Below are 14,223 nucleotides of genomic sequence, written 5' to 3' on the forward strand. Positions count from 1 at the left end.
CCTGGTTCGTTTCTATGCAAAAAGAATGTTTGCGGATTTATACAAGCCCAATAAATCTTCCCATGGATTTGAAGGACGTTGATTGTACATAATTTCTGGTTTGATTTGTGCTACGTGAAATGAGTTTCTAATTTTGATATTAAATATTATAATGAATAATAATATAAACATAGCAATGTTAATTTGTTTGTTCTATATTTACAATCGTATCATTTTATGTTTTTTCAGATTGTAGCCAATGTCTTGGTGTTTGCCTGTGCCAACTTAGCAGGTATTTTCACACATTATCCAACAGAAGTTGCCCAGAGGCAGGCCTTTCTGGAGACAAGGAAATGTATAGAAGCCAGATTAAACTCGCAGAGGGAAAACCAGCAACAGGTATGAAGCTCTCATTTCATGTATCCGTTGTCAGGTCATGTCGTGTAGAGTACATGTCAGTTGTACTTCTTAATAGTATTAATATTTGACTGAAGATAAGGTGGATTTGCAGAATACAAGCTGAAACATACATGTAGCATTAGCGCAACATAATACAGTTTACCTGGATTCCTTGTTTTAGTTCTTGAAAAAATGTAATCTTTTAATAATTTATTGGATTTCATTTGTGTATTTATTGGCTTGCATATTAATTACTTAATTTGCATATTTGCATATTTTCTATTGTATATTCAAATACTTTTGTTAATTTGGGGTCAAAAGCATATTTGTTTTTTTTTGCATGACAGTGCCCATGATTCTCTGCTTCCAATAACTATTTTCACATGCAACTACAATCTAGGGGGACCTCAACCTTTTTGTTAAATGCCAATTTGTATACTTCTTTGAAACATGTTATGTTATCCATATAGGAACGATTGTTGCTGTCTGTGTTGCCACGTCATGTTGCCATGGAAATGAAAGCTGATATTGCCAGTAAGCAAGAAGATATGATGTTTCACAAAATTTACATTCAGAGGCATGAGAATGTCAGGTAAGGTACAGCTTGGTTGGGGGAAGATTGGGTTTGGGAGAATGTCAGGTAAGGTGCAGATTGGTTGGGGAAGATTGGGTTAGAGAGAATATCAGGTAAGGTGCAGATTGGTTAGGGGAAGATTGGGTTAGAGAGAATGTCAGATGAGGTGCAGCTTGGTTGGGGGAAGATTGGGTTAGAGAGAATATCAGGTAAGGTGCAGATTGGTTGGGGAAAAGATGGGATTAGAGAGAATGTCAGGTAAGGTGCAGATTGGTTGGGGGAAGATGGGATTAGAGAGAATATCAGGTAAGGTGCAGATTGGTTGGGGAGAAGATTGGGTTAGAGAGAATATCAGGTAAGGTGCAGATTGGTTGGGGGAAGATGGGGTTAGGGAGAATATCAGATAAGGTGCAGCTTGGTTGGGGAGAAGATGGGATTAGAGAGAATGTCAGGTAAGGTGCAGATTGGTTGGGGAGAAGATTGGGTTAGAGAGAATATCAGGTAAGGTACAGATTGGTTGGGGAGAAGATTGGGTTAGAGAGAATATCAGGTAAGGTGCAGATTGGTTGGGGGAAGATGGGGTTAGGGAGAATATCAGATAAGGTGCAGCTTGGTTGGGGAGAAAATTGGGTTAGAGAGAATATCAGGTAAGGTGCAGATTGGTTGGGGGAAGATGGGGTTAGGGAGAATATCAGGTAAAGTACAGCTTGGTTGGGGGAAGATTGGGTTAGAGAGAATATCAGGTAAGGTGCAGATTGGTTAGGGGAAGATTGGGTTAGAGAGAATGTCAGATGAGGTGCAGCTTGGTTGGGGGAAGATTGGGTTAGAGAGAATGTTAGGTAAGGTGCAGATTGGTTGGGGAGAAGATTGGGTTAGAGAGAATATCAGGTAAGGTGCAGATTGGTTGGGGAAAAGATGGGATTAGAGAGAATGTCAGGTAAGGTGCAGATTGGTTGGGGGAAGATGGGATTAGAGAGAATATCAGGTAAGGTGCAGATTGGTTGGGGAGAAGATTGGGTTAGAGAGAATATCAGGTAAGGTGCAGATTGGTTGGGGGAAGATGGGGTTAGGGAGAATATCAGATAAGGTGCAGCTTGGTTGGGGAGAAGATGGGATTAGAGAGAATGTCAGGTAAGGTGCAGATTGGTTGGGGAGAAGATTGGGTTAGAGAGAATATCAGGTAAGGTACAGATTGGTTGGGGAGAAGATTGGGTTAGAGAGAATATCAGGTAAGGTGCAGATTGGTTGGGGGAAGATGGGGTTAGGGAGAATATCAGATAAGGTGCAGCTTGGTTGGGGAGAAAATTGGGTTAGAGAGAATATCAGGTAAGGTGCAGATTGGTTGGGGGAAGATGGGGTTAGGGAGAATATCAGGTAAAGTACAGCTTGGTTGGGGGAAGATTGGGTTAGAGAGAATATCACGTAAGGTGCAGCTTGGTTGGGGAGAAAATTGGGTTAGAGAGAATATCACATAATGGTGCAGCTTGGTTAGTGAGAAGATGGGATTAGGGAGAATGTCAGATAAGGTACAACTTAGTTAAGGAGAAGATTGGGTTAGGGAGAATGTTAGGTAAGGTACAGCTGGCCCTTGAAGAACATTTCTAAACATGTTTTATGATGAATGAGCTTCAGAATGGCACTGCACACTGACGAAAGTGCACTATTTACAAACTCTTATTGATTTCTTCCAACTTTTTCCTGTATACCCGGTAGGCTTTGAGCTCTAGAAAAACATTACATGTAGCTGTAGTTTCCTCTGGTTACCGGTAATTTATATTGGACAAACCCGGGGATTGTCCATTTTCCCTTTATTGCACAGAGCTTCATATTAATTTTTGCATACTATTTTATTGCAGTATCTTATTTGCTGATATTGAAGGGTTTACAAGGCTATCATCACAATGTACAGCTCAAGAACTTGTGAAAATTCTTAATGAATTATTTGCAAGATTTGACAAACTCGCTCAAGTAAGTTAAACCATTTCATTGTGAGTTATGTATGACTAATTTATTATTTTCAGAATTCATTCTTTAATTTTTTTTTCCAATACAAAGAATTTAAAGAACAAAAAAATTGATATTGGTGCCAATGTGCCCAGATTTGCTGCCTTGAATGCTTTACATGAATCAAAATCACACACTCAGTGATGAACTTAAGAGAACATATAATAATTATACTAGTATGACATGACGAGGCAAAATCCTTTAGTAATGAATAAATTTAATGCAGAACATTATCGGTGGCACATATTTATGTGTTGCTGCAACTGGTTTCTTCTTCTGCTGTAATCCCTCTCCAAACATGAAGGATTAAAAATGTTGGCACATGCCGAGAACTCGTAAGGTGAACGTAGCTATTGTTTATGCTACATTCTGCAACTTGATTGCGGCCAGACTTAGGGCTATAATCACTGAATTTGATTGCAGCCAAATACCACATATGGTCAGTAAGCTTGATTGCAGCCAAACCTCATCTGGTCTGTGCATGCTAAATCAATGTTTTGACTGTTTATTTTATAGCTAGGCACCAGTCCTTAATGAGCTAAATGGTTTAAATCTCAACATTTCTACTTCTCAGAGCTAAAATTAAATGAAGATAAAACAAATGACGCGTTGCATACACTAACCAAACAAATTGTAGTAATGATCAGATGGCCATACAAGTAGTTTCCCATTAGTGTAATCGACTTCCTCCTTGTAGTTGTACATTGTGATTATTCTTGGAGCATGATTCACATACATCAATTTAGAGTTATATCATGTCATATTCGCCAATTGGAGATGAGAAAATTAAACTGCCGATATTAATGGAAAATGTGTTAGAAAATATTGAAAACACTTCAGATTCTTGATATTCTTTTATGATTTATAAGACGACTCTTAACATTTGTTGCTGTTCAAGCAAATTTTGAACATAGAACATTTTGCATTTCGTAAGTTACAGTTGTGTTAAGCTTGTTCCAAAACAGATGCAAAACTATGTTGCACGATTGGAATTCAGGTTTTCCAGGTAAAAAATAAATTGGCCACTGAGTTCAGACCTGCATAACTCGTCAATTCCATAAAGTACTGATCATGATTATTAAAAATATCGTAAATGATCAGAATCAATATCAAGTGTGTTTATGTGCAATTGAAGTCATTTGCATAGGATGACCTCAGTTCCATTTTTATTTTTGAGAAAATAAAGGGTATTTTCAGTTTCTTGTTGAAAATCAGAACCAACTTGAGCTGCTTTGATATTTGAATGAACCTGTATCAGATTTGTTTATTTCGTGATGGTATTTCTAATTTCCCATTATTTGTAAATTTGCTTGTTGTTTGCCCTGTTGCGTGCATCAGATTTCAACCACTGCCTTCTAACCATCGCCTTCTCACCTGCAAGTGAGAGCTGTTTCAAACGTTGGTTCAATTGTATTTCATTAACTGACATTTCCCATGACACAGATTCACAGATTTCTGACTTGATCATAAACGAAAACATCAATCACGAATAATTAAATGGAAATATCCCAAAAATAGTATTTCAATTTATTTTTATAATTGCTTTGTAGATAGAGATTTAAATCGTGTGAGTTGCTACATTTATCAATCACAGATAACAATAATGCAATCTAATTCTATTCATTATTTTCAATTCAGACTCCTGACTGATATTATTTCCACTGTGTACTTCACTCGTTATTGTCATTATGTTATTGTATTTGTTTTAATTCTACATTCCATGCGTCTTTGTCACTGTTGTCCAATTGATAACATCATAGCAATATCTATCAGTTGTGTAATTTTTTTAGTTCTCAGTCAGACCCACTTGGACTGCTCATGCTCAAACTAAACTTGTACTTTGTGCATCATATCGCACATGTCATGCCTATGCATTTGTTTTGCAATCTAATTCAAGGTTGCTGACTGGTGGTCATTTTATTAGTAAAAATACACATGTCTACCAATTTCGAGAAGTTGATCCTGGGCTTTGATGTCTGTTTAACCACTCACATGTTCACCATGCCTGTGGTTCTGCCGCAGCCAGACCTTGATGCACATTATTTTGTTTTATGAATCTTATTAAAAATGTCTTATTGGTGGCCATTTTATTTTCAAAAATGATGTTCCGGATATTTGTCAAGATATTGTTGAATATAAGGATTAAAAATGCCCTGACTTGTTGTGGTTACAACAACACAAACATTTTTTATCTGATCATCTTCAAACTTAGAAACCTTATCAATTACTATGAATCTCTATCTATCTCTATAAGGCCATGCATCCAAATGTCCTATAGTTTATGGTCCCCCTAGGAACTATCAAACCTAAAGGGTTCATGACCTCCTAAACATACCCAGATGTATGATCCTATAAACCATCAGACCTTTAGGTGCAATGACCCTAGGATCTACCAGGATGTATAACTTTTAAGTGTCATGACCCCAGAACATACATGTATGTATGACTTTAAGGGTCATCTCCCCCTAGAAACTACATTTGTATTAGGCATCTAAGGGTCATGACCCCAGAACATACCAGGATGTGTGACCTTTAATGGTCATCACCCGAGGAACTATCAGGGATCTAAGGGTTATGACCCCAGAACATACCAGGATGTATGACCCTTAATGGTCATCACCCGAGGAACTATCAGGGATCTAAGGGTCATGACCCCAGAACATACCAGGATGTATGACCCTTAATGGTCATCACCCAAGGAACTATCAGGGATCTAAGGGTCATGAACCCAGAACTTACCAGGATGTATGACCCTTAATGGTCATCACCCAAGAAACTATCAGGGATCTAAGGGTTATGACCCCAGAACATACCAGGATGTATGACCCTTAATGGTCATCACCTAAGAAACTATCAGGGATCTAAGGGTCATGACCCCGGAACATACCAAGATGTATGACCCTTAATGGTCATCACCCAAGGAACTATCAGGGATCTAAGGGTCATGACTTCAGAACGTACCAGGATGTATGACCCTTAATGGTCATCACCCAAGAAACTATCAGGGATCTAAGGGTTATGACCCCAGAACATACCAGGATGTATGACCCTTAATGGTCATCACCCAAGAAACTATCAGGTATCTAAGGGTCATGACCCCGGAACATACCAAGATGTATGACCCTTAATGGTCATCACCCGAGGAACTATCAGGGATCTAAGGGTCATGACCCCAGAACATACCAGGATGTATGACCCTTAATGGTCATCACCCAAGGAACTATCAGAGATCTAAGGGTCATGACCCCAGAACATACCAGGATGTATGACCCTTAATGGTCATCACCCAAGGAACTATCAGGGATCTAAGGGTCATGACCCCAGAACTTACCAGGATGTATGACCCTTAATGGTCATCACCCAAGAAACTATCAGGGATCTAAGGGTCATGACCCCAGAACATACCAGGATGTATGACCCTTAATGGTCATCACCCGAGAAACTATCAGGTATCTAAGGGTCATGACCTCAGAACGTACCAAGATGTATGACCCTTAATGGTCATCACCCAAGAAACTATTAGGGATCTAAGGGTCATGACCTCAGAACGTACCAAGATGTATGACCCTCAATGGTCATCACCCGAGGAACTATCAGGGATCTAAGTGTCATGACCCCAGAACTTACCAGAATGTATGACCCTTAATGGTCATCACCCAAGAAACTATCAGGGATCTAAGGGTCATGACCCCAGAACATACCAGGATGTATGACCCTTAATGGTTATCAGCTCAGAAACTATTAGGGATCTAAGGGTCATGACCCTGGAACATACCAGGATGTATGACCCTTAATGGTCATCACCCAAGGAACTATCAGGGGTCTAAGGGTCATGACCTCAGAACGTACCAAGATGTATGACCCTTAATGGTCATCACCCGAGGAACTATCCGGGATCTAAGGGTCATGACCCCAGAACATACCAGGATGTATGACCCTTAATGGTGATCACCCAAGGAACTATCAGGGATCTAAGGGTCATGACCCCAGAACATACCAAGATGTACGACCCTTAATGGTCATCACCCAAGAAACTATCAGGGATCTAAGGGTCATGACCCCAGAACATACCAGGATGTATGACCCTTAATGGTCATCACCCAAGGAACTATCAGGGATCTAAGGGTCATGACCCCAGAACTTAACAAGATGTATGACCCTTAATGGTCATCACCCGAGAAACTATCATGGATCTAAGGGTCATGACCCCAGAACATACCAAGATGTATGACCCTTAATGGTCATCACCCGAGGAACTATCAGGGATCTAAGGGTCATGACCTCTGAACGTACCAAGATGTATGACCCTTAATGGTCATCACCCAAGGAACTATCAGGGATCTAAGGGTCATGACCCAGAACTTACCAGGATGTATGATCCTTAATGGTCATCACCCAAGGAACTATCAGGGATCTAAGGGTCATGACCCCAGAACATACCAGGATGTATGACCCTTAATGTTCATCACCCAAGGAACTATCAGGGATCTATAGGTCATGACCCCAGAACCTTTAGGGGTCATAACTATATGGATCATTTTCAGGGCTCATACCACTAATTGAAACTCCATAGACAACAATGTTAACTTATGATGAGATTCCTAAACAAAGTTGAAAACATGGCTCTAAAATGGGAATCAACATGCTTGTAATCAACCACATAAATAAAACACACATGTTGGCCAGCTCAAACTCTTCCAAAACTCAGGTAAACAAGACACACCTACTGTATTTTGGACTGCACCTAGAGAAATCACTGGAAAAACACCAAGATTAGAACATCCAAATACACACAGAATAAACCCACAGGTACACAGCCGCTAAGTAGTAAACGAAAGATCACATGTTAGTCTCACCTCAGACCCAGGTGATCGCGCCCTCAAACAGGGAACATCTGAGAAAAAAAATATTAAATATTAACAAAATTTCATTGGTTCTTGCTAGGCATTGGTTGATTAGTGGCATGAGACCTTTAACAGTAGACATTTTGTTTGTAATTTTCTAGGAGAATCACTGTCTACGGATAAAAATCTTAGGTGACTGTTATTATTGTGTGTCTGGCTTACCAGAACCAAGACCAGATCACGCACACTGCTGTGTAGAAATGGGACTGGATATGATAGATGCCATAGCGTAAGTACCATATTTTCACTTATAAAGTATTTCTGTTTGTTTCTCTGATTCCAAGTGCTCAAACTATTTTGAATGATATTTTTATGAACCGCATATCAGATAAATTTCTTGATTTACTGACTATGTAGTATAAAGAAATATCACAAACTCTTGTGATTTAAGCTTGAGTTGGCAGAAGTCAAACTTTTTATTTCATACTATATGAAGTTGGATGTAAAATTTTAAAGTGAAAAGATGGAATTATAGTGATTTTTTTCCCAATATACAAGATTAAAGCATACTTTTCTCAGAGGGAATTGACTATTGAATTGAATTGGTAGCCCTTTAATGTAGACAGCTTGCACGACTAAATCATATTAAATCATTCTAGAATCGTATAAAATCATTCTCGTTTCTGAGCAATTTAGTCAAGTGATTTATTATTGAGCTTTTCAAAATCCACCACCCCAGGATGCAGTTACCCAGGGTTCATTGCAAGGGGATAGGAATTAGTACGAGAGTAGTTACCTCTAGGGAGTTGAATATACATAGCGTTTCTGAGGAATGGTTCATCCATGGGGAGTTATTTAATTACATTTGAAATATAGTGTTCTATTTAAAAGTGATGAGTAAGGAAATAGAGTTTGCTGTCGTGAAACCAACAAGTAATTACATGTCCATGTCTGGTCGCCGCTGAATAGATTTCTCAATAATAGGAAGATAACTTTTGATTTACTTGAGCCATGGATCACAGGTGAAATTAATTGCAGTATTATTTATGGCTCTGGTTTTTGATTATTTTGTTGATTGTCTATATAGACAATCATTTTACGGCTTGTTCATCTATCTTTTCTTTGCATTTTGCACAAATACATTGAAACTTGGTTTGTGCATACTGTTTGCGTAGTATGACAAACAATGATAGGAATATGCACATGTTAATTAGCTAATTTGCATAATAATTAGCATGTTTTATTAATATTAAAAATAGTTTTCTTCAATAGATTAAAACCTAGTGCATGCATACTGTTACATGCCCGGTGGCAATTGGTTGGAAAATGCACATTTTAATTAGCTAATTTTCATAATAATTAGCATGTTTTATTAATATTAAAAATAGTTTTCTTCAATAGATTAAAACCTAGTGCGTGCATACTGTTACATGCCCGGTGGCAATTGGTTGGAAAATGCACATTTTAATTAGCTAATTTGCATACTGATCAACTACATTCAGCATGTTTTATTAATATTAAAAATAGTTTCCTTGAATAAATTAAAACCTAGTGCATGCATACTGTCTGTACTGTTACATGCCTGGCAATTGGTTGGAAAAATCTGTGCATTTTAATTAGCTAATTTACATATCAATTTTATTTTTTCCTTGTGTACCTTTCATGCAATAGAACTTTGTATTTTCTTGCTGTCTGTGTAACATCTGTAACATCAGTGTGTGCATATTAATTAGCTAATTTAAACTTTTCAGCTTGTTTATTTAATATTATAATAGTTATTTTATACATGTAATTGATATCTTACACTAGTTTAGAATCAATTTGTGAATATTAATTAACTATTTTGTATAACAAGAACAGTTTGGTAAAATGGATTGAAGCATGGTTTATCATTGGTTTCACACAGGAACACTTTCTTAAGCATCTCTAATAAATAAATTGGATAGGATCTATGTTTTCCATACATGGGGTTCAAATTAGGAAATTGGTAGTAACTGCTAGTACCAAAAAATAATATATACAAAGTGGTTGTTGGTATTAATGATATGTACTGTAGACCTCTTTAACTCGCAAGTCTGTGAAAATCATGACATTTTGTAGCTGTGAAAGTTTCTCTAGTATCAGCGATTTACACAAAATTGTTGTTTTCACGATTGCCACAAAATGATCTAGTCATGAAAATTCGAAAATTTAGTGATTTACGGTATTATAAGACTCATGGGTGATAGGCATTACCAAAATGCTTCTCTATCCAATGAAAATGTCTTCTTTGCATTTGAATACATTTGGATACATTTCCATAAAAAAAAACGTTTATGTCAAAGTAAATATGGTAGAAGATACTGGATGTTTTGGATTGATTGATTGATTGTCAACAGCCATTATTAATTATTTTCAACCCAAATCTAAGTAGCAATTTGCACACGAATCTTTCAAATAATTGGATATGAATTAATTTTACTTGTCGGGCTAACTCATTAATAAAGTAATCATCTCTGTAATTCAGTCAGTTATTTTTTAGGTTTGTGTGTCATCTTTATCATTGTTCATCCTTCATGTCGCCATGCCGACTTTATCGCTGTTTGTTATCCCTGTCATGTTTCTACCTGCAGGAGTGGTTCTTCATCTGATTAATATAAAAATATGAATGTGCATTAAAATATGAATCTATTTTAGTTCAGTGAGCATCTGTCTGTCTGACTTTAGTAAAAATAGTATCTTCTTAAAAACCATCGTCATGATTGCTTCGGTCTGATGCATGCTAGTACTTAGTTTTAATGGTTGTCTTTCAGATTTTCTTTTCATTTATTTTAAGAAATATTTTTGACATTTTGGGGATGAAGAGTGGTTGTTTCACTTTTTCATATAAATCACCGGTCTGATTGCTTTTAAATTCAAAATGCAGATGCCTGGACTGGTTTTCCCCCAGGTTTTTTGGTTTGCGTATTTAGGGGTTTAATATTTGATAAAAACTAATATATCTAAACCGTGAGCCATAATGATTTCCATTGCTTGTATGTGTGTACCTCGGAGTGGGTTTCTCCCTGAATAGTTCATTTAATTGACATACCTTCTTATAGGTTATTAATTTTGCCCAAAACTGATATCATTTTAAAATTAGTCAATATTTTAGGTAATAAGTGATGTGTGGCAGGCCATTATACTTTTGTTAACACATTGCAACAGATAATGTGTAATAATTTCAGTAAGTTTATTTTGTTTGATCAGTCTCATTTTTCATTTTTTTATCATATTTCTAATTTCATCATGATTATTATATGAAATAATGTTTTTTTTTTTAATTTGCTGTCATTTCAGTGTTGTGAGGGAAGTAACTGGAGTAAATGTCAATATGCGAGTAGGTATTCACAGCGGTCGTGTCCATTGCGGTGTTCTGGGACTACGTAAATGGCAGTTTGATGTGTGGTCTAATGATGTTAGTTTGGCAAACAACATGGAAGCTGGTGGTAGGCCGGGGTAAGTTCCTAAAAACAAAAGTTTAGCTGTTTGGTGAGTGGTCTAATGACATTAGTTTGGCAAACAACATGGAAGCTGGTGGTAGGCCGGGGTAAGTTCCTAAAAACAAAAGTTTAGCTGTTTGGTGAGTGGTCTAATGACGTTAGTTTGGTAAACAACATGGATGCTGGTGGTAGGCTGGGGTAAGTTTCTAAAAACAAAAGTTTGGCTGTTTGGTGAGTGGTCTAATGACATTAGTATGGTAAACAACATGGATGCTGATGGTAGGCCGGGGTAAGTTTCTAAAACAAAAGTTAGACTGTTTAGTGTGTGGTCTAATGATGTTAGTTTGGCAAACAACATGGAAGCTGGTGGTAGGCCGGGGTAAGTTCCTAAAAACAAAAGTTTGGCTGTTTGGTGAGTGGTCTAATGACATTAGTTTGGTAAACAACATGGATGCTGATGGTAGGCCGGGGTAAGTTTCTAAAACAAAAGTTTGGCTGTTTGGTGAGTTGTCTAATGACGCTAGTTTGGTAAACAACATGGATGCTGGTGGTAGGCAGGGTAAGTTTCTAAAAACAAAAGTTTTGCTATTTGGTGAGTGGTCTAATGGCGTTAGTTTGACAAACATCATGGATGCTGGTGGTAGGCCGGGGTAAGTTTCTAAAACAAAAGTTTGTCTGTTTGTTTATTTTATAGCTCAAATTCTGATCATTGAGAGGGGGATACTGTGTTGAGATATACTTACTTCATTAAAATTGACTTCAACAAATATGTATAGCACATTATTAAGATGTTCGATTTCACAGAAACCATGGAATTTCACAGTGAATTAGAAATTGTCTATTAATGAACACAATTCAACTTTTGTTGTAGGTAATTTTGCTTAAAAAAAAATATTTTTTTTAACAATTTTGCACCAATATTTCAGTAGGAACAAATATAACATAATAACGTTTGAAGAGTATCGAATTGAAAAACAATTTTTTCTTCTGCTTTCAGACGTGTTCATATCACGGAAGACTCATTGGAATGCTTGAACGGTGACTACGAAGTGGAACCAGGACATGGAATTGAAAGAAATAGTTATCTAAGAGATAATAACATTGATACGTTCCTCATTGTGGCCCAACATCCAAGAAAAAAGGTAAAGCTACCACTCAATTAGCAGCTGTGGGAAAAACTTGTAAATCTCAATCGTGCTCAGGAAAATTTGATATGTGATTCCTGATATTGAAGCATGGCAGTATAGTAGACATACATTGACAGTGATGGTTGTTGTGTTAACGTACATATTCAACAGGTTGACTAGTTTGAAATGTAGGGCACTCGGCATATCATCAATTAATGTTCTTTTTGGAGATGCTGAATTGTTCGAGTTACGGCTATTGAGTTACAGATATCGGAATGTCAAACGTCAACATAGATTTTTTGTTTTGTTTAATGTTATATATTTCCAGTAATTCAAAGTAATTCAAACTGATAATTAAATATTGAGTTACTAAATTTGAACCTTAAACAAAAATAAAAATATTAGTATGTTGCCCGTAACTCAAAGTTTGGTTAACTGTTATTTAAAGTTTGAGTTACTGAATGTGGATGTTCAATAAAAACCAAAATGTAGGTTGCCTGTAACTCAAAGTTCTGTTAACTGTTAATTGAACATCGAGTTACCGGTACAATTTATGCGTGGTTTCACAACAGCAGGCATGGTTTCAAAAATATGGGCATGGTCATTTTTGTAACTCGATGTCCGTAACTCGAACAATTCAGCATCTCTTCTTTTTGTGGGCATCCTATTGTTTTCAGTCCTGTAGAATTCAGTGGTTTTCATAACTATGTTTTATCTGTAGATGCAGGATACCATCAATTTTGACTGGCCAGTCAGTGGAGAGGATGGCAAAAAGGTGACAATTGACATTTCTTATCAGTCTCTCATGTTGGATGGTTAATCCATGTTATAAAATTAACCCGTCAGTCTGACAGTGTCAATTATTGGTCTATCCTACCTTATTAACCTAACAGTGTCCACTGTTAATTGGCTCACCTTACCTTATTAAACTGACAGTGTCTATTATTTGGTCTCCCTACCTTAATAATCTAACAGTGTCAATTTATTTGGTCACCTTACTTTATTAAATTGTCAGTGTCAATTATTCGGTTATTCTACCTTGTTAAACTGACAGTGTCTATTATTTGTTTCCCTTACCTTATCAAACTGACAGTGTCTATTATTTGTTTCCCTTACCTTATCAAACTGACAGTGTCTATTAATTGTTTCCCTTACCTTATCAAACTGACAGTGTCCATTATGTGTTCTCTCTACCTCATTAAACTGAAAGTTCTTTTTATTTGGCCATCCCACCTTATTAAACTGACATGTTGCATTGTTGAGTCATCCCGCCTTATTAATCTAACAGTGTCCATTGTTGGGTCACCCTACCTTATTAAACTGACAGTGTCTATGATTTTGTCACCCTAACTACCTTATCGAACTAATATAATACTGCAAGTCCTTTTATTTCTTGTATCTTTTGAAAGTACTAGTGAGTCATCAAAATATGGTTCAAACAACATCGAATGAATGAAAAATCAGCTGACTCTGACCTCATGACCTTCTTTCATAATCGCTTGTATAAAACTAAAAATAGAAAATTCTCATCAGTTTTTAATTGAAGCTGCAGGGAAACCGTAAATGTGTGAAAATAGGCATCACCAACTCTGTCAACCGAATCTGAGAAGTTATATATATATATATACACTGTAATCACTCAATTTACGTCACAGAATAACACCTGATGAAATTACAACAAGGGTATTAAAAGATGTATGGTTAGATGCAATCTCTCAATCTGTCAGTTGGACAGCGCAATCTCATGTGTTATGATATATATATATATATGTATATAAATATAGTGGAAAACTTAAAAGCACCTCTTGCTGTCTGAGTACACGCTGTCTGAGTAT

At 36.9% G+C, this 14,223-nt stretch overlaps 1 protein-coding gene across 1 annotated transcript in view; it reads left to right on the top strand.

Moving 5' to 3' along the window:
• Positions 1 to 216: 216 nt before the first annotated feature.
• The window catches only part of LOC100376780 (adenylate cyclase type 5-like), a 35,071-nt gene continuing 21,064 nt past the window's right edge, over positions 217 to 14,223 (top strand). Inside the window, exons 1-7 of the mRNA XM_085501311.1 lie at positions 217 to 378; positions 849 to 970; positions 2,809 to 2,920; positions 7,962 to 8,089; positions 11,119 to 11,277; positions 12,259 to 12,403; positions 13,110 to 13,163. Coding sequence (XP_085357437.1) covers positions 217 to 378; positions 849 to 970; positions 2,809 to 2,920; positions 7,962 to 8,089; positions 11,119 to 11,277; positions 12,259 to 12,403; positions 13,110 to 13,163 — 882 coding nt within the window. The remainder of the gene's footprint in view (positions 379 to 848; positions 971 to 2,808; positions 2,921 to 7,961; positions 8,090 to 11,118; positions 11,278 to 12,258; positions 12,404 to 13,109; positions 13,164 to 14,223) is intronic.

Source organism: Saccoglossus kowalevskii, chromosome 7 (genome assembly GCF_978046115.1).
Source record: "Saccoglossus kowalevskii chromosome 7, keSacKowa6.1, whole genome shotgun sequence".
NCBI classification, from domain to species: domain Eukaryota; kingdom Metazoa; phylum Hemichordata; class Enteropneusta; family Harrimaniidae; genus Saccoglossus; species Saccoglossus kowalevskii.